The 21,802-nt window shown below is 41.2% G+C and overlaps 1 protein-coding gene across 1 annotated transcript in view; it reads left to right on the top strand.

The window, feature by feature from the left end:
- Positions 1–21,802, top strand: part of snd1 (staphylococcal nuclease and tudor domain containing 1) — a 216,982-nt gene that overhangs the window by 152,709 nt on the left and 42,471 nt on the right. Inside the window, exon 18 of the mRNA XM_084710587.1 lies at positions 10,287–10,428. Within this exon, the coding sequence (XP_084566713.1) occupies positions 10,287–10,428 (142 nt within the window). The remainder of the gene's footprint in view (positions 1–10,286; positions 10,429–21,802) is intronic.

The following is a 21,802-nucleotide window of genomic DNA, read 5'->3' on the forward strand; positions in this document are numbered from 1 at the left end:
TGCTGTTTCCATGGTAACACCATGCCCCTCTCTTCGGTTCACACGCACATACCACCAATCTGTCAGGTGCAAGTTAGTCCTTGTTATTTGATTTTGTACTTTTGTTGTTTTTAGTGTATTTCTAGCTTGTATTTGTTCTTTTTCTTTTATTGCAAAGCTCCTTGTGACGTCTGTTCTTATAGATTACTGCTATAAAGTTAAACTTACTTGTTGCTAATGGCCAGGCAGACCTGCTCCCACCCCCACTCCAGCACACATGCCTAAGTGGATCAATTTGTGCCAATTTAAAAAGTGTAACAAGTTGCCACCACGATAGCCTTAGGTCGTTTCCAAGCCCTCGACTGCTGTGTGCGTGTGTATGTGTGGCAGCATAAGGGGGGGTCATATTAGCCGTGTAAGCTGGGGTTGAGTAGCCCCGCCGCCTGCCTGCCGCCTCTGTGATGGGAGAACATCTGTTGGCTGTGATATGAAGCTAGGGAGTATCTCTTTCTCTCTTCTTCTTCTTCTTCTCCCTCTCTCCTTCGCCTGCTCTCCCATTCCCGTTATGAATTCCCCAGCTGCTCGGCTCCCTCCCTTCACCTAAAAACCCTGTCCCGCGCCACCTGTGCAGTTTTAATGCATAATTTATCTGCTAAGTAACCACATCCGAGAGACTCATCCCTCCATCCCTCTCCTGCTTTCCCTCACTCCCCACAGTGTTTGGCTTGGGACGTGAAAGTGGACACCTATTTTCTAATATTCTTATTTAAGAGGATTAGGATTGATTGGGTTCCAGTGGTGGGCAGCGTATCCAAGAGTTGAAATCCACAGTCAGTGTGGCCTCAGCTTGAACCTAGATCTGTCTTTTTTTAATCTGTCACCCGAAGAAGTCATAACCCAGAATCCTTGCTATGATATATATATCTTGACATACACATTTTGTCTGAAATGTACTGCAAATTCTTAAATCTTTCGAATTAGGAGTGTCACAATTTCCTTTCCGCCATAATAACCACAAAATATAAAGTCAAAGATATTATCTAAAAACAAAAACTCCTCCTGTTCTGTTTAAAGTAACATATACTACTCACTGGAGCTTTGCCTATGAAAATAACAAACAAGCTTGTCTCATTCGTTTTCACTGAGACTCTGTCTGAAGACAACACTTTTGCTACATTGCAATATCCAAAATCTAAGACATCATCTAGTCTAATATCACAATACTAATATAATTATAATTAATACTGCAAGTTTTTTCGTGAAAAATCCCCAATACACTATTTCTCTTTCTTTCTTGCTGCTACATGTAATTGTTTGCAAGTTTCTGTTTTCTTATACATAAAATGTTATCTTTAAAAAAAGAATTGCCTCTGGAATTCTTTGTATTTATTGTTTTAAACCAATTGCCTCCCAAACCATGATATAGTGGTGTTATGTGATTTCAGTTTTTACAGCCTGTCAAGTTGGCCTGTGTTCGTCTGACATGTTTTGTTACCGTGTCCACATGTGTGGCCTTGCGGGCCGATAAGCAGTTGGACTATATTAGCCCACTGTGGTAGGAACGATGTTGCCACCAAGTCGTATCTCAGCCTGGACCAATTCTTCCCAAGGCCACGTCCGTGCCTCTGTGCACATACGTGTTTGTGTGTGCTTAGCCCAGTCTGTATGTTTTATGATGCAAGTCTGCCATGCATTAAATCTGAATATGAGGACAGCAGGGAAGCTTGTGCACAGGGCTTGTAAATCAGTACTCCTTCCACAACCACAGACACCCCTCTTACTTATCCCACCACGACAAGGTGAGCGATCAGGGTTAATGTGCCATCAACAACCCCTCTTAACCTTGGAGGCGGGCCTTTTAGGGCCAGGTGGTTGCATTGGGTTAATGTCTTTCCTCTTTACTGTAGAAGATAGATTTGGCCACCGTGACACCTGTCACTCAGCTCACTCTCCAATCACGATCAATAAAGACAACTTTTTTTTTTTTTTTTTTTCACGTTGAGGTTTCTCAATTTGATTTGGGTGGTGTCAGGAAAACTGAAGTGGCCTCTGGTCTGTTGTGTCACATCCAGTCAATAAACCAAAGTAAGGGGACACTGGTCGTCTGCGTGTCAGTCAGTCAAGCTGTGTGGTACCTTTTATCAGCTCCGAGGATTTACCTGACACCCACACCTCGTCACATCAGTGATTGGCAGGGAGTCAAATTGGTTTGAAAAGCCAGAGTTGAAAAAGGACCACTTAGAAGCATAGAGGAGGTACGACAGGTTATTTTTCACTGTGTTGATGTATATTTTTATTGAAATGGCATACATAGAATATGTGAGAATATCCAATATATATTTTTTATTTTTTAAAGGGTGATTTTCTTTTTGACAGCCTCTTATAACATCATATGTAGTGAAGAATAATGATGCTAAACGAAACCATGTTTATGGACGAGGTAATGTTGTAATGTCACTGACTTTCTTCTGCACTTTTTAATGTATCTCGTGTTTTCCTGAAAGTGAAAGGAACTAGCTAGCAAGAAACGCCTTGACTAAATTATAGATTTCCTTGTGTTTAACTGTTGCAGGAAACATTTAACATGTATGTAATTATGCAACTCAAAAAATATATTTAACATAGATTTAGAGATTTTCGACATTTTGATGTGGAAATGTTACATATTATAGCTTTAATGTAAAGGTCTCGTTGCTACCAACTGCACAATCAAACCAGCTACAGCTTCCAGATATTGAGGCCGTAGTTGTTGTGGGTAGGGATGGGTACATCCTAGAGTGCACAGATATTATTAGAAATGTTACGTGTTGAAAAGCACATAACATGCGTGCTTATATATTCAGTAGATATACTTGAAAAATCATGATTTTTAATGAAGTCCCTGTGACTTTAAGAGGAGTCACCGAAATCATAGCTGTGATATGGCAGATTGGCCCTCAGTGAAGCAAATGTCCGTCTTGTTGATCATTCTCCGCCTCCTAATGGTTTAGTCAATACAGACAACATCATCGAGCACCAGGAAATCCAGGGTCGTCCACCTTTCTGCCACGCAAACCTGTCCTTCTCATTAACATGACTCCGGTGCAGATTTCTAATGAGCTGTTTCTCATTTTCTATGCCAATCAAATTCTTTTGTAGAGCTTGTTGTAATTTATAGTGGTACCCGTCGTACATAGTGTCATGTTGGAATACTAAAATGGAGCGTAAATACAAGGGAGTTACAAGAGTTACAAGGCGGCACATTTAGGTAAATTTTAGCAATCCAAGTAAGTGTTGTACTACATTGTGTAAATCCAGTCCCTCTGGTGCTCAGAGTTCAGGGCGGTTTAACTTTTCATTTAAATATGCATCCTTTGCTGCCTTTCCAATTCTTCCCTTTGATACCATCTGCATCATTGTATTGTTGTTTGAATGAACTCACCCACCTCTAAACATCAAAATCAGCTGGCATCTAAACATAAAATGAATCATAAATAAATGTGGTCCCTTTCTGTTCTTATGCGTAGCTTTAAGCCTTTAAATGTGCGCTTCTAATAAAAGGCTACAAGTGAACACGGAGAGACCGAAAGAGAAAAACGTGCCCTCGATTGAATTAATTAACCATTCTCTCTAAAGGGGATTCATCAGGGATATAATAGGGCCTAAATTGATTTACAAAGTGCGCTCTTATGAATAACATGCTCCTATTGATTTCAATTGTTCTCCAAGTGTGATTGGGTAATGAATTAACAATGAAACTATGTTAAGTTTCTATGTAAGATGAGCCACCACTCACGCTCGTATCACTCTGCACTTCAGCTAGTTTGCAACAGCCACATTGTCTGAGAGCTGCACAAGTTTATGACGGGCTGCGAGGGCTGTGAAACCTTGTCCACTGAGGTGTGTTGGAATCGGAGGGCAGCGACGTGTGCGCACCGCAGCTGTCAGTGTGTGAGCGCGGTACGTGAAGACAGGTTAATGAGGGATTGTGGAGACGAGACTGTATTTAGAGTCGTGCTCATAATGTTCTTTTCAAGGAGCGTTCTCTTCTTAGCGTGTCAGATTAATCAGAAAAGGGGTGCAGCATTTCCTTGATTTTGAGGAAAGTAAAAATAAAACATTTCATCATATAATTGAAAACTTTTTGACAGTTTCAGAGATTCATTTCAAAACATGTAAATCAGGTTTGTACTGGAGAATGAGTTTACTTCTGTAAAACCTTGTGTGGATTATTAGGGATTCATTGGCAGATTATAGCAGAAATTAAAAACAATCATCCTAATTGTTTTCGTTGTATGATGGGGTTGTTAAAAGTAGTGATACTCTTCTTCAGTACCACATGTTTAAAACAATACAGTATCCATTATCCTATATCCATCGTGACAACTCTAGTGAGTCATCTTTTCTTCACCTTAGAATCAGCTCCGTATATTTACAGAGGGTGCAGGTCCTCGTCCATGGAGGCCATTATGTTTGTCTTTTCTGTAGACAAACCAAACACTGGTTCTAGATACGGCCTTTCATGTTTCGCATGAGTTTTGCAAACAGAACAGCAGAGTGAGACAAGGTGTTTGCAGTGTGGAAGCTCATTGCTAGATGCCACTAAATCCTACAAAGTGATCCTTTAACTATTGTACAACTGTGTCTCTTAATAGAGTTTTAAAACAAAACAAGACAAATTTTATGTGAATTTGGGCGCTTTCCTGCTAACAAAGTGCATAATGTGTATTTTAGGTAGCAGCGGTGATTTTTGCACCAACAGACCACACACACACACCGCTAGAATTGACACACTGCCACCTTTAATCAGTGTTCAAACCAGCCCTCACTCCCTCGCTCTGGCACTATGTGTGTGTTCAGTCATCCATCTGTCTGTGTATTCATCCACCTGTGCTTGTATGTGTGAATCTACGAATGTAGCACAATCGCTCAGTCTTTCTAGGCTGCCGCGCTCCTCATCAAATTAGAAATATTCAGACAAATCAACACTAAGCTAATCAGCAGCCCACTTAACTCTCCAAAGCAGAGATGTACTTACCAACTGTGTGAGAGCTACTCTTCCATCAGCAAAGTATCTGGTGTGCCAGGCTGGGAAATTAAGATTTGTCACCAGTGAATTGCTGCAAAAAATTTGGCGAACTTCGGGGTTAGGTATTTTTCCATCCAATTCTCACTTGTTTTAAAAAACAAATTAGAAAAGTTGGTTTTGTCTGAGAAAGTTTCAGAACTTCTATAAACAGAAAACATTTTTTTTCACTTGTCAGATGATCTATTTTTGAGAAGGACCGAAGCAGTACAATCGTTGAGGTTCGGCAAGAAATGGGAGGGAAGGGCAACGGAAGATTAAGAGAATGAAGAAGAAAAGAAAACGGAATTGAGAAAATGGAAATGGGAACAGGCCTGACCCTTGTGACAGACGTTGAACATTTATTTCTGCCTTTTTATGTGGTTCTGATAGTCACAATGTGCAGCAACAGAGCAACATTGCCCTATCATCACACTGCCCCGCTGGACTTACTTGGGTCTAAGTGTGTTTTGTCATTCAGGAGTTGTGAAGGTCAGCCTAACCTGCCATCTCTCTCAGCTTGGCCTCCATTATTAGGACTTGTTGTCCTTTCAGTCTGAGCTTAATGGCCTGCTGCTTTTTCCCCTTTTCCCATCTTTCTATCTCTCTCTTCCCTCTATCTCTCTCTTCCCCGCTCTCTCTCTCATTGTCTCTGTCAGCTTGGTGGCTCTAGCGTCTGGCTGCAGTTGCAGAGCAGCAGCAGAAGCAGCGGCAGTCACATACCTGCATTCAAGTGGAACAAACAGGATGGTTGGCTGCTCACGGAAGGTCATCAGCCCTGGGCATAGTGTGTGTGTGCGCGCGTGTGCGTGTATCTTCGCATTTATTTGTGCTTTAAAAAGAGATGAAGCTCTACAGTGGTTCCAATAGTGCACTCAGAGATGATGCAAAACAAATGTTCATCTTGGGATAGCCGCGGCTTCTTTGCTTAAACATTTCTTTGATACATTTTCGTCTCAACGCATCTTAAGCTCAACGGCTGCCTCTTGGAGTGTATCTACAGAGGAGGCGCTTCAGCAGGGTTTTTTTTTTATTTCTCCTGTCTCACTTGTCTGACAGAACAGATAGGCTTCTATTTTAATCAATCCAGGCTGTCTCCACCAATCTGATATGATTTTTTTGATAATATTACCATGATATTTTTTAGATTGCTAGGTTAAACAAAGTGCATCCATACAAATGTAGTCTCCCAACTCACTGCCAGCCAGGCAGCATCTCTTTTGTGGGACAGTTGGAAGATTTCATAACACTTTTGTACAATACTGAGTGAGTAGACACAGCAGCAATCAAAGTTTCTTCCATCTTGGCTTATTAATTAAACTACAGCCAACTGAGGTCAGCCACTCTAGAGCTGCAACAATTAGCCAATTGAAACAAAATTGCCAGCGATTTTGATAATTGCATAATTGTCATTTTCTTGGTCAGTTTCATGCGCTGCTTTTCATTTTATAGACTAAATGATTTGACATGAAGATAACTGTCAGATTAATTGATAATCAAGGTAATAGTTTGTCAGGCTGACACTTTCCTGGTCAGAGTTTACCAAAGTTGCAGTCCAACGCAGCGATCATGCAGACAACTCCTCTGTAGACATTGTCCCAGAGTTGAAGAAGCAGCATGATGTCGGCCTTTGTCAGTGGAAACCTGTACAAGGAGCCAGTGTCAGAGGTGTGAAGATGCACACTGGTGCAAAAACATTTAACGTTTGCAAATGTCGATTAGTGCACAGGTTAGGAAAGATAACTCTTATGTTGGTTGCAACAGTGAACAAATGCACAGCGGGTCGCTCTGACCCCACAGAGTCCAGTTTGTGCGATCAAGTTTTGTTTTCATACAGAGCTGGGGACACAAATGTGTTTTTCTGTCATTGTGCCCATCCATTGTCTCTGTGACATCCAAACTCAACACAAAGTCAGAGGTCAAGAGGATGCCTTGTGGTTGTGCTTGGTGTCCAAACCCACCATAAGCCCATCCACTTGCCACCACCCTAAAGGTGCCGCAGTGATAGCCACCAGGCTAATGAATGGTGACACTCTAATCTTTGTCATTTCTAATTGGTGCAGCAGGTTTGATTAAAAGCCGAGCCTTGTCAGCTCAGTTACAATGTGGGAAGCATGTATATGAGCGAGTGTGTGTTCCTGCATTTGTGTTTGTGCATATAATGTGTGCATATGGCTGTATATGGGTGTGCTAATAATGCATGTGCCTGTCTAATGCCGTACCAAAGAAATCCTGGTTGATCTCGGGGTTTACGAAGCGTGGCTGCATTTTCGGTCTTCATTAACCTTGCTCGCCCTCAATCCCCACAATTTCTACCTGCTTTCTTTCCTCTCCCCTTCCCCCCTTTTCTCCTCACTCTTCTGCAGCTCTTTTTTCCTTTTTTTTTTCAGCATTTGCGGGATGAATAATTGAATATAATTGGGTAGTGTGACCCTGTCTTTTGTTAGTGGGTAGGCAGGGCAGCACTTTTTCGGTCACTTGTTTCATGGGTAGCAGTTGGAAACGTTACTTCCATGGTGGTGACTAATGTTGTTTTTGTTTTTTTTTTTGTTCCAAATCCCATTCACCAATTTCTCCCATCGCTTGAACACACACACACGCACACACACCCAGTTTACCCCTATAAGACTCTTGCCACTGTACATCACCACATCAATGAGGTAAAAGGATAATCTTAGCATGCTGAAGAGCCAGCGTATTTAAAAAAAAAAAAAAAAAAAGCCTCGGGTATGATTAACTAAGCCTTAACACTAGCGTAGCTCTGCAGATGAGCAAAGGCAGGAGTGAAAAAATGACAACACTAAAACTAGCTAATCTAATTAGCTCGATGATACCATGCAGTTAAATAATTAGCCAGAACCTAATTGGCTAATATCACTGTGCTGTTATAAAATCTGTCTGCCTCTTTTGCCTCTCTTTCTGTAACCTTTAAAAGTAAACACTTCCCAAATAGCCTACAGAAATAAACAGTAACAAGCTGTGCCGTTGCGGCACAAGAAGAAGTTGGAGCACTGTGAAGCTCAGTTGCACTTTCTGACTTTTGAGTTCCCCGCCCATCGTGGCTCCCTGTCTCCTTCTTCAGCGTTTCATCTGCAGGGAGGTGATTAGCTCACTTTCATCCTGACCATCCTGTGTTGGTGCACATGCTTAATACTATTACTGTACTTGAAGCTGTATACAAACATGTTGTGTTCAGTCTTGACAACCACCCACTCTTTCTTCCGCATCCCTTGCTCTCTGTAAACACACACACACAGACACACCAACACACACATCTACTGACATCCATGCAGTTTGATATGTGGCCCAAGGCAAAGCACTTCTCCCTAATGAGCCTCCTGCCCTCTGTTTCTCCTGGGGAGCCGAAAGCGAACTAACCTTGATGCAGCACAGAAAGGATGTAACCTGCTTACACACACACGCACAAATTGAAATGCTCATTGGGAGCCTGACTATATTATTTCCTAAACATGTGATGTTATTAACACTGCATGGCTAACCTTAACCCAAATCTTTACTCTGCCTTTAATCCTTAACCCAAGATTGAACCCTAAAGTAGCCCTTTGAAGAAGCGACAACTGGCCATAATACCCTCACTTTACAAAACTGCCATGAGTCCACAGGTCTAAATCTAGATTGGAGTACATGTATAGGAACACACACGATGGACAATTAAAACTAAATAGCCTGAATTGTCCACAGTGTTCAGAGTTGAGTCCCAATTATGCTGTCGGGGCCAAACAGCTCAAGCAAAGTGTAGCCACCCACACTGCATCATTAGAAATCATTGTGACGAGGTGGGACATTGGTTGCATTCTTGTTTTGTTCCTGCCTTTTCTCCGTATGTTTTGCCTTCCAAAAATGTTTTAAAGCGACATTATGCAAAAAATGCGATTGAAATATCTAAAAACACTAAGCATGTCATATTTTGTCTGAGTTGTGTACTTAAAGCTGCTACAAGGAACTTAAATATTTATTGAGTTTTGAGTCCCTGTGGGCAAAAGCAGTAGTGCTTCCATCATAATAACCACAAAATGTAATGTCAAATATAAGATTATCCAAATAAAAATCTCCTCTTCCTTCTCTTTGACTGGCAAGTCACTGTATACCTGCCTGGAAAAAACTAAACACAGATTTAGCTGATCTTATCAATTATCGCCTCATTAACTTACGTAGGTCATATAGAGACATCAGTAATAAGTTGAGACTGTTTCATAACCAGTTAAAAACTCCCTGTTGTAGCTTTAAATGATCCCAAATGTTTAAACAATGATCAAACACAGAGGAATCTTGAGTTTCCTACTAGTTGCTAGTTGCATTGTCTGAAATGCACAGGATACGTCACATTTGTCAAAGTGAGGAAGGAGCGAACGTGACTAAACGTAACATGAAAAAAACATATTACATCATACATGGACATAATTTCTGTCTGAGTCATGTCAGATAGGCTTCCATCAGCTATGGTAAATAAAGAAAATAATAGTAGATAAAGAAAAGTCAATGGTTGCCAGTTAGATTTCTGTTGATCAATTAATCCACTAATTAGCTGTTTAAATTCTGTTATAGTTTCTGCTGTGTTTTAGCATCTATTTTGAGTCTTAACTGATATCATTTGGCTTCTTTTACCATGAGAATTATTCAGCTTCTATGACAGCCATTGTTACTTTCAAATCATCATTTGGGAATATTAGACCAGTGGATTGCTATATTACTTTTTCTATTATTAGTCATATCTTCTTTTGATAAGACTGTCACACTTTACAATTATCTGCTCTGAACTTGAAACACTTTTTCAGCATCATTGTGGTTGAGAAAGCTGTGAAACAATAGACTGCATCACATGCTGGTAGAATCATTGGGCTGTGCTTTGAATGAGATAATGATTAAAAACGGTGTTGATTGACTCAATTAATTCCTCACCATGTCACGTTTGTCAGCATGACATTATGGTCTCTTTCATTATTCTAGTGCTAATAAATATGTGGCCAAATTAGTCAGATGCAAAATGTGTGAATCACTGTTGTGTTTTAAGTGGATGGAAAAAGATATTCAAAGTATTTTGTGACTGGATGTCAAGAATATTCCCAGGGTTGTCTTCCTGTAATTAGTCTGAGTCATCTTCTCGGATACAAAGTCTTTTGTTTGTTGTTGTTTTCTCAAATTACACAAAGATTAACCCAAAGTACATGTTTGTATTACAGAGGTGTGGTGTCTGTTGCAGCCACTGACCTGTCTCTGTCACCCGTGTGTGTGTGTATTGCAGATCTGGGCCAATTATGAGGAGAAACCTGTTGAGGAAGTTGTGCATGTATCCGAGGAGAAGGAACGAGTGGCCAACTACAGACCAGTATACGTCACCGAAATTGCCGACACCCTGCACTTCTACGCCCAGGATGTAGAGACAGGTGACTTGACATTATTTTATGTGTGCATGCAAAATGTGTGATTGACAATTTACTCTTCCCTAAGTCGGGCCTCTTTTTGCTCCATGCTCCGTGTTAAAATGTGAATATATATTGCTTTTGCGTCTTTTAACCATCTTCAAAATTCTCTTTCCTTTTCAAAATAAATTAGTGCAGCATTTAGCATATCTAAGTACAGGAAAGCGGAAAGGAGAAAGTTGCCCAGGGATCCAGGTTTGCCCGTTGTTATTGGAGCACAGATCAAAAAGGGGTGGGGCTTAGGAAGGGTCATTTAATTATAATTAGTAATGCTTTTTTGAAAAAGCAACTTGCAAAAGGAGAGGAACAGACTCAAATACTGCATGTATTTGTCAGATGGATACACAGTTTATGACACAAAATAAGTTGAAATTACTGTGTAAATATGCATTGCTTCATGCTACAGTGACCATTTCATCACCCAATGCAATTCTACCGCCATCAACAATCTCTCCACATAGAGGTGCGAGCGAGGGGCTCTCTCTCACTTTTTATTCCCTTTTAACACCACACTGACTTTATGAATGTCAATTATCTCTACCACTCTTACATTCACCTCATCCCTTGCTGCAGCATCCCTCCCACCAGCAGAGACAAAACAAAGGACGTCCTACTTGTTATTACAAGTGAATGACGGGAATAAATCACACCATCCCCTCTTGTCACCATTGACAGGGGGAGGAAAGGAGAGAAAAGTTCGGAGATGGGAAAACTAACAATCCCTGATATTCCCGCTTGGCTGCTCCTTCTGACAAGCTCTGTTTGTGTGTGTGTGGGTGTGTGTGAATGCCCACGTAATACCTCCTCCTATTCTGTTTTGTGCTGGCTAACGGTCCATTGTTGGTAGTATACTTAATGAGCCATCCTCTGCAATATCAAAACCAAGATGTGTGTGTATATGTATACATATGTATCTGTATTTAATTACAAGTGCGTACACACAGCAGCTTGTAGTCAGTTAGTTGTCCGAAGTGGCGACAGTAACTAAAAGCAGACGGTGCTTATGCTCAGGCGGCAATTGACTGAACAACACTTCTGCAATTATTTCCACCACAGTAGGGCTGTACAATTAATCAAAATATTATTGAAATCGCAGTGTGGCCAGATTAAATATCCAAATTGCCGAAGCTGCCATTTTTTTTGATAAATGGAAAATTTGTGACCAGTGAAGCACTGTAATGCTGCAGAGATGCGCTGGCCAACAAATCTTATTCTCCAAGATTTAAGAAAACGTGCTTGTTCGGTACAGATCCCAACAAATGTCACATTCTCATGATTTTAATAGTTTTTTTTTTTTTTTTTTTTAAATGAAAATTATTATGCAAAAATGATAATTTCCCCTAATTTTAAGTCATATCTCAATCGCAAAGCTGTCAAAATAATTGCAGTGTGATTTTTATGAAGCCCTACACTACTGTCAATATTATAAGGGGCACATAATAAGTAAATTCTATTTTCTGCTTTTGTGTTTTTAAAGTTTTGCTACATCACTTTAAGGTGCTAAATGTCCCTGTGCTATAGTAGTATGTAGCTAGATTTAATGCTGTGCTAAAAATGCAGTCCTGTTACTGTCAGTCCTGTTATGACTGACAGTAACAGGACTGCTACACATGTTGACTAGATAAATATTTGTGTGACTAAAATGCTGGATTGGGTATTGTGACTATAGGAATCTATGCACTGATCCGACACCATGTAATTTATTATCCCAAAAATGACACCGGTAATGTGTCGGTACAATGTATCGGCCAATATGTAAAGTTCAGGTACCAGAATCCATACTGGGAAGTAAAAAATAGCATGGGAACATGATAGAGATACTTAAAAGAATTTGGTGCTCTCCAAATACAATTGACTTGGCTTACAAGGAGTCTTAATATTTGAACCAACCTGTCCTTGACATCTTAGATTTTGTGTGTTAATCACTGTCTTACAAAATCCCACATTAAAAAAAACGCACAATTACACCGTAACCTGCATTCACAAACTGGCTGGAACAGATCTGAAGCCTTCATGCCAATCACTGTCCCTTCATCGTCTGCCAGTTTGTGTGCAGGAGCAGCGCGGGATACAGAGGTCTTCCTCTCAAAGCTGCCCCTCACATCTGGCTTCACTGGCAGTCGCCTGTCAGAGACCATGAAATTGACTTTGGCCACCTCTTAATTTGCCTCACCGCCGTAATTAATTAATTTGCCTTCATTTACTGCCAATCTAAGCCTGCGCATCACTCACACCATAATAATCCAATCACATATGAGTGCGGAAAGCACTTGGCCCCCAGTTGTTCTTTTGAAGACCCCTGCCTTTCTTTCCTCCCCAGTTTCTTGAGACCTCCAGGTGTTTTGAAGTGTGCACAAACAATCTGCTATTCATCTTCCTGCCCTGAGCTGTAGATTCAAATCTAAAGCCCTGACACCACCTCTGGCTACCTCAGCTTCACTGCCCTGCAAGCCAGGAGTGATGTTGAGGTTATGTGGAAGATTTTTATCACAGATCGAAATCACGTGTCACTGGGAAGAGGTTGAAATGTACAGTACATGGCACGTGTTAACCTGAGGCGGGAGTTAATGCCTTCAGTATCACTTACTGTCAGCAGGGAACCTGTACAAGCAAATGTGGAGTAAAGTTTTTTTAATGTTATAAATATCTAAGGGAGTTGCAGGGGTTTTTGGGAAACATAAAGTGCTTGAGCTACAGATGAAAGAGAAAATAAAGTGTTTTTATCGATTTTTAGCATAATTTTCCATATATATTTATATATATAGGGGACCTGGGGAAACAGCAATATGCAAAGCATTTACAACTTTTTCCTCAGTTGCAACTTAAGTGTTGCATTTAAAGAAATTGTACACAAACTGCATTTTTTATATTGCTGCTCTCAGTGTATTTTGACAGGAGAGCTGTGAGTTATTTAATCTTTTCTCATATAAAAGCTTGATTTTAGATGATCCAGCAATGCTGGGGCCTTGTTATTTATTTATTTTTCCCTTTAATTGGCCCGTGTTCTTCCACCAAGAGGCTTACGTGCTAGTGTTAAAAAAAAAGTGTTATTCTCAGCAGGGAGGTAAAACCTGACCGGTGCTCACCTCCTGCCTCCTTCGCCTCATCTCCCTCTCTATCACGTTGTTTGCCCCTCCCTGCCTTCCTCCATCTCTTTTTCTCCCTTGGTCTCTTTCATTTTCGCTGACGCTTCCTCAAAGCTACATTAAGTCATACCAACCCCTTGAAGAGCACATCAAAGTGTTAGGGCCTGTAAAATCATACAAGCTGAGTGCTTTGCAATAGCATTACATGTTCCACCCCCCTCCTCTCTCTTTCTCTCCCTCTGTCTCTCTCTCTCTCTCTCTCTTCCCTTTCCCCCAATTTCTGAAGTGTAGGAATTTATATGCTCAGATAAGCCTGGAAGCAGAGGCTGTATTTCATAAATATGCTTGTGATTGCAACTTATGACAACATAACACTTCACATTTAACGATCGAGTGGTGATAATGTGTGCCACAGTTAATGTTGCAAATGGTGGGAAATTTTATGTATATGTTATGATCGCTCTCATCCCATGGGTGCAGCTCTTTGGCCATACCAGTTGACCTCTAGCAAATCGCATCTGTCAAGTCACTGACTCCAAACAAAAGCAAACGCATAAACACTTAACTTAAACTAGACACAGCAGTAGATGGATGCAATGTTGTGAACATCACTGCTGTTTAATTCTGTGGCACTTAAACTTGACATTTTTGTTGACATTTTGCAGTGTTTATACAGCTTGAGAGGCATGCATGAAGACTTACCCTGCTTGTTAGCATTCAAATACAACCACACCTCAAACAGCTAATTTTAAAGACTGCCTCAAAATCAAAAACATTTTCCTCTGTCCACCGGTTCTGTTTATCCCTGTAGTATTATAATGTATAAGTAAATGTAAAAGCATTGTTTTTTTCATTATAGGGCTGCAACTAATGATTATTTTTTCTCATTGTCACAAAATAATGAGAAACATGTATCACATCCTTAACCTGCTGCTTTTGTCCATTGAGCAGTCCAGAATGCAAAGACTCTGCATTTACTGTCATAAAAGATAAGAAAAGTGCAGCAAATCCTCACATTTCAGAAACCGGAACCAGCAACAATTTTGTAGTTGAAAAATTACATATAATTAAAAGATGATAAATATAGGTGGCAACTCATTTTCTTTATATCAACTAATAATTTAATCAACTAATCATTGCAGCTCTGGTCCCATTATATTTACGAGAAGGCCGATGTCTCTACAGCCAGTATTTCCAAAAGTAAGCAACTCACACCAAAACTATCTAGGTGCATAAATAGCACTACAGACCAGTGGAAAAATCTGTCCTCTTAAGCTTTCCACAGAGTTGAATCTTTCTGATGCCGGTCCCACATTGTGCTACAAGTTGGATTGGTCACTAACACACCTTGTCATTTTTTCCCTCTTCTGTAACAGTTTTACTGGCTAAGATCAGAGTTCAGTCAGTGATTTTGGCAGCCCGGACTCCATTTGCCAGATGGAGTAAACACTTTCATTGAGTACTCCTTGACCATCCTTGAGGTGCAGCACATTTATGACACGAAGTGCAAGTCTTAACTGGCTTTGCCCTGGTCTGTCTTGCACCTGATGTTCAGTTCAGAAGCCAGGAATAAGCCTCATTGGAAGTAACTTGAATGAGAGAATAAAACTATACTGCCACAGCTTTGCTTTAGACATCATAATGATGATCGGTGTGAGCCCATTTACTTAACTTCAATAATCCACCGCTTTTTATTGTGGGTGTAAAACGAATCATGAAAGATAAGTGTATTTATAGAAACAAAAATGATTAAAATACAGCTGGGACCGGCTGAGAAAGTCATTTTTCTGTCTGCCGTTAAGCACCGACTTGTTTCAACCATTGCTTCACTAAGATAAGATGAATTTAATTGATTCGACGTAGGAAAATTAAAGTGTCACAGCAGCAAGAGGAGACCAGAAAGCGGTGAAATATTCCAGGTAGCAGGATGATATGAGCCATAAGGAGCATGAGGTATAAAGCATTTTTGAAATACTAGTGTTTCATAGGATTAAAAGACAAGAGAAACAATAAAAATTGCACTCGAGCGAGAATGAGATACAGTAAATGAAACCATGCAGACAGCAACATAAAGTAAAAACGATGGATGTAAATTACCTTAATAGTGATATAAGCATATTCAGTTTGAGGTCAATGGCAGCAATTCAGTAATGATGAGCAGTCCAGTAGTGCGAGATACCAGATGCTGTAAATAGCATACAGTAAGTAGACAGCACATCTGTTACAGTACAGTAAAAAAGAGGACCGTGGAAGTTTTGGCTATCTACTATTTATTGTGGTCTGCTGAGAGCAGTGGCGATTGAACAGCTGTTGTTGAACTTAAATGAACATACATACATAGGCCCGTGAAAAAATCTTTATGCTGTTATCTTCTAAGTGATTCTCATATTTTCTAGAGAAAATGCAGTTTGTAATATCTTTTATTCTCTGGGGGACCTTAAGCGCTCTGTATTTTGCCCCCTTTTCCCATTTTAATTATTCACATTTAATTACTCTTAAACGTGGGTTTTTTTTTTCATATATGGGTATCTTTACACAAGCTCAATAAGTGATTAATTTCACGTTAGGAATGGGTTTTTCCAAGTCACTGAGAAGCTTGAGGGATTGCGCTCTTTAATCCTCAGTTTATTTTAAGGGTCTTTATCTGTTGCTGTATGCGTTTATCTCTCATTGTCTCACTTTTCTCCCCGCACACATTGTCTCTTCCTCGTACTGCTTTACTCTTTTCTCTCCCTTTTTTTTTTTTTTTCCTTGTGTGTGTAGCTCTCTCTCCGGAGGCTATATGTAATTACTGTCAGAGGGGGACCTGCATAGATCTGTGTGACCTTGGACACTAAAAGACAGAGGCCACTCCAGGCACAGGGGGAGGAAGTGACTCTGTGCTGTACACTGTTGTTGCTTTATCCACTATGCAGGAGAGTCGACATAATTAAAAACTTACTAAATATAGCCCAGAAGTCTTCCTTGGTACATAGCTGTAATGGCTGCAACCTGTGTATTGGATGCTCTGCTACTTTTCAGTTGTCTTTATAAATCAAAGACATACAAGTACAGGTCTATTTGTTTACCTAAAGGCAGCTTTATAATCCCAAACGGATGTGTACATGGACAACTGTGGTCACCAAGTTTTGGTTATACTACTTTCTCTACATTACTACCACATTGTGGACTCATTTACCACTGGGTTTATGGATTTCCACAGCATGATTCCTGTCACCCGTTTTGCATTGTTATTGCATACACACCCGATTCCTGTGTCTGAGTTAGTTATAGCTCTCAGACATCTTGGATCCAGCCCTCATAGGCTGTCCTGGCCTGCAGACTGTACCACTGGGCAACCTTCCTACGGGGGTTTTCTTCTCCTAGCTAGAAGCCTCCCTCTAATTTGGTCCTCACTCAGTTGTCACCTCCGTGGGACTGGATTGTTAGGCCCGTCCCCGACCGACAAACACACATTTTCTGCAAACCCCAAGCCTCAGCTGCAGCGCAGTTGGCGGTACATCCTGTCTAGTGCTTGTTTCCTGGCACCCATACAGCCTCATAATGAGTGGAGTCGTTCCCCCCAACCAGGTGCCACTCCGTCCACATTATTCACACTTCTACCTTTTACACACAGCAGCTGTTCATCACCTAATGATGCTGGACCCAGTTACCAATGGAGCAAGGCAGACGGGGAGCTGTTCTCTCTCTGGCTTCACTTCAAACCAGGCCATTTTCTTTCTTTTGAAATTGGATGCCATTACTTTGGAAGGTTATGTTTCAATCTTATTTTTTCATGGGCTTGTTTTCTTCTCTGCCAAATGAGAATTTCCATATATTCCTACTGGCTTGTTTACTTGTTCCCTCTTTGTGTTGGTTTTATCTTTAATGTATGCTTTCCCACACAACAACATCTTCAGCCAATGCAGCCTCCCTACAGTGATCTGACAGTATCACAGCAGTACTATCTTTATTTTCAAGCCCAGCTACTGATTATGTGGAGGCAACTCACCACAGTAACACTGGTATTTAGGGTGCTGGTTCCAATAAGAGGACATGTGAATTACTGTAGCATTTCATATTGATCATGGTGAGTGGCTCGCTAATTGGATGTCATGTCAAGGCAGCCAAGTGATGATTACTTTATACAATAGAGCTTAATGGGGGGAAAAAAAAACAAGGGTGCACATTTAGAAATGGTGAACAACTCCAACTGAACTATTCATTTTATTTATTTTTTTTATATTTTCCATTCTGGATGAAATATTTTTCTCTGGCACTGTAGGCATCAAGCCAAAGCCAGTCAGGGGTAGAGATAATTAACTCCTACACCAGTGCGTTATGAAACCACTTTTTTTTTTTTCCAAAAGCGTTTGAGAAAGTAATTTTTTGTTAATCATGTCAGTTCTTTGTTGAACCATCCAATTAAAACAGTGAAGTAAAAGAACTAATTGTGAAACGAGGGGAAAAAAGATGAACTCACACTTCAGGCGAAGACAAAAGAAATGCAACAAAGAGCTAAATGTGACAATTGTATTAATAATTATGTTGAATAGTTTAATGGCCCCATCAAATTAGGGCAAAATGGCTGTAATTTCTATAGCGTACGCTGTGTGGATACAATCATCTGAAAGCTAAAGCTGCTTGTCTGTAGCACCATATTAGTGTTAATTTTATATTGAGTTTGGATAAAATTAGTAGCCACCTCAATAATTATTGCCTCAATACTCTAACGGACTGAAAAGAGAAACTGACTTCTTCCTGTGAAGTATTTATTCAGATGTATCTTGGTCCATCGGTCTTTTATGTCTCATGTTTCATTCAGTTGAAAGGTGTTCAAGGCCTTGTTGTGGTGGCATTCGACCATATGCCAACAGTGAACAAAGTAACCATGTAGGTAAATGAAAGTTGCAGTAGATGCAGGAGGCGAAGCTGCTGTAAATTCACTTTGCCAGCTTCCCTGCCACTGCAGCAGATGCAATATTTAGAGGTCGGACCCTGCCCGGATGATCTTGCCCCCCCCACCCCCCCACCCCCCTCCCAGGGTATTCATTATTAAATCAGATACGCAAGTTAGCTTCTAAAAGGTCAGCTCACCTGTCGGTTTGAGGTGGGGTGCTTTTGATTTTCAGGCGGAAAATAAGCATCTTCATCCGCATTCTTCACTATCCTAGCGAGCATGATTTGCACTAATGTCAAACGTCTCGGTCTATTACCTATAGCTGAATGGCTGAACGACACTTTTCGCAGTGGTGAGCCACTTACAGGCCCAAATGGGGTTCTCTTCGAAATTGGCCAGGCTCACCGTCCCTGTCCTCTTTTCCCAAATGTTGCACGGGGCCATCTTATGAATATATTTGGACTCCTCACAATCAAAACAGGGCATTAGCCGCAGTCAATGAGGCTCGACAGGTGGCAGAGAGAGGCGCAGGAGAGACTGATGCAAAAAGAGAGCCACAGATGCCGTCTCTGTTTAGATTTTTCAGTGATGGCTTTTCCAATTACAGAAACAGTAATTTGCTGTAAAAGGCTCCAGACTGCCGGGAAGGGTGGAATGGAACAGGGTAATTGGTGGTGGTGGTGGTGCTGGGGGTATTGCATGAGATATAATCCATATCACTCTCCAGTGGGAGTGAAGCAGCATTAGTCAGGCAGGGGGATCATTTGTTTTTTATAGTGGCCTCCCTCAACGCGCGGCAGATGCTGACACCACTTTAAACATCACTCAGGATGGGGAGTAAATGGCCTTTCTCTTGTCTTAGCTCCCTGCTTGTCACACTGTGTCTTCCGAAAGTGTACAAATATCCCCGGGTGAGCACCGGTTCTTTGTTGACCAACCACAGGAGGCGTTAGACTCATAGCACCTGCGTGTGCCTTTGCTCACACACACACACACACACACACACACACACACACACACACACACACACACACACACACACACACACACACACACATGCATGCCTCCAGAGCCAGCACATACTGTACTGAACCTGTGTTTTTGTTGTCTGTCAGTGCGGCCTTTTACCTTTGAAGTGTTGCTTGCATGTCCTGAAACGCAGCCATTCCTCTACCCCAGAGGATAAAGGCCCGTCCAGACCTCATGCATATTTAACATTCCCAACTAACAGGTGAGCAGAGGCACAAAGCTCTGCTCAGTGCCTGTGAATCTCTCAGATGGTAGATGATGCACCATCCACGTGTCCACACTGTCTTTGACCAGTCGGGCACAGCACACAGCAAAGGCTTTGTAGTATTTTCAAAGACGAGCACAAATGTTATGCAAAAAAATGTCTGTGTCAGTTTAGACTCTGAGCCTTTAAATGCTTCGATCTGTAGATACTGAGGGCTCTCTCTCAGCTTCTGTTGCAAAAACTGAGTGGAAACAATTGGAGAATTTGAAAAAGAACTCTCCACTAGGGTGGCTGTGGCTCAGGTGGTGGAGTTGGTCGACCACTGACCAACAGTGCGACCCTCACCTCCGCCTGGCCACATGTTAAAATGTCCTTGGGTGAGACAGTTTGCTCCCCAGCCACTGGGGATGCACAAACCAGTGCATTCCCAAACTGCCGGTCCCATGCCCAGATAAATGGGGAGGGTCAGGAAGGGCATCCGGCATAAAAAAAACTGCCAAATCAAATATGCCAGGTTGGTCAGGGCCCAATCTACCAGTGAGTAGATGGTCCACTAAATCCCTACTGTAAGGAGCCCAAAGTCAAAGGAAAAAAGAAAAAAAAAAAATTGCAGAAACGATCCAAATTCTTCAGGGTGGTCCTTCAAATTGGAATGGTGGCTTCCTGTGCTTACTACTGTGACAATTTGGCCATTATTGCAGAGAAAGTGTGTCCTTGAAAAAATCTCAGGGGATGTAGATTTGTTAATGGCTATTCTCACTGCCGTTCATCTGACGTTTAGAAAACCCCAGATGATTGTTAGGCGACGACATCATCCAATATTGCAAGACGAGCATCAGTTAGATTGTGTCACACTTCTCTATGTGTTGTCGTCTTTTTCCCTCCATAAATTATAGTCAGTTACAACCGGGTTAACGTTTCCGCACCCTCTCTTGTCATTAGTTTCCCTGGCAGGTGTCCTTTTCATAGACAGACTCCACTTTGACTCTTAATTCCTCCGTTCTTTATAAGCCAGGAAATTAGAACACTTTCATAAGCAGCCATTGCTCTGTTGGCCTCTGCCTCTGTCATATTGTGATTATTTACCCCTCTATGGTTTAATGGCTTTCGTAAACAGCTTAATAGAATTCAGTGCGGCCTTGGGAAGCGTAGCAAAAGGGCACATGATTCACTGTCTTCAGTGTCCCTGCTCACACACCATGTGCCACAATATAATCAAATATGATCATAACCAACCTGTAAAACTGTTGTCAGTCTCTCCACCCTCTCCCTCTCTCTCCGACTCCATTGTTTTCTTGTTTTTAAACCTAATCTCTCCCTCACTCTGCACTGGGCATTCACAATGTAATTATATATGATTTACAAACAGCTGCAGCCATAATGGTGTATAAACAAATTACAGAACGAGGCCGAAAAAAACAACAGAGGAATAAAGAGATGAAGACAGAGAGAAATTGGCCAGCATCAGACACAGTCAGTGGTTTGGCTGCTTTTTGGATCATCGCTTTGGCTCTCCCTTCAACACAAAATGAGCACTCACGCTCGACATGGTTTACCCCTTCTGCACGCAGATATTTAGTTGTCTTTATGCCAACATTAAATAGGATTCTGCCTCTGTAATGCAGAGTGTCCTAGCTCCACTTCCTTCCTAATGTTCACATCCATTCAGAATTTCACTGGGACGCTGCACTTGCATAAGACTTTGCTCAATTGACCCCAGAGGGCCTAGATTTTCTCTCTCTGCTCGCCTGCAGCATGTAAAGCTCATTTTGGTTTTCTTCCAGACTCATTCAGAGTAATGTCTTTTTTGTGATTCCACATGCCTGCTTTTTCTGTATGTGTATTTGTCTTGTGATATGATTTACATCTTTACGCAAATAATTTCCTGACCATGCCTCTGTGGACGAGCAGTCACCTGGACTTATACCTGCACATGTGAATGATGAGTTGCTGATGAATTTGTAACCCCAAATCCAGTTCACCTTTGTCCAAGACGCTTGCACAGCAAATTGGACCTGTAAATCCCAACAGAGAGTAATGATAATGCATGAGCCACACTCTGCATACTAAGTCAAATGCACCTTGCAAGTGTGGATGTGCACATAATAAAATACTCAGACATAAGGAAGAAAGGTGTAT

This window comes from Lutjanus erythropterus, chromosome 22 (genome assembly GCF_056507025.1).
Source record: "Lutjanus erythropterus isolate fLutEry1 chromosome 22, fLutEry1.hap2, whole genome shotgun sequence".
NCBI lineage: Eukaryota > Metazoa > Chordata > Actinopteri > Lutjaniformes > Lutjanidae > Lutjanus > Lutjanus erythropterus.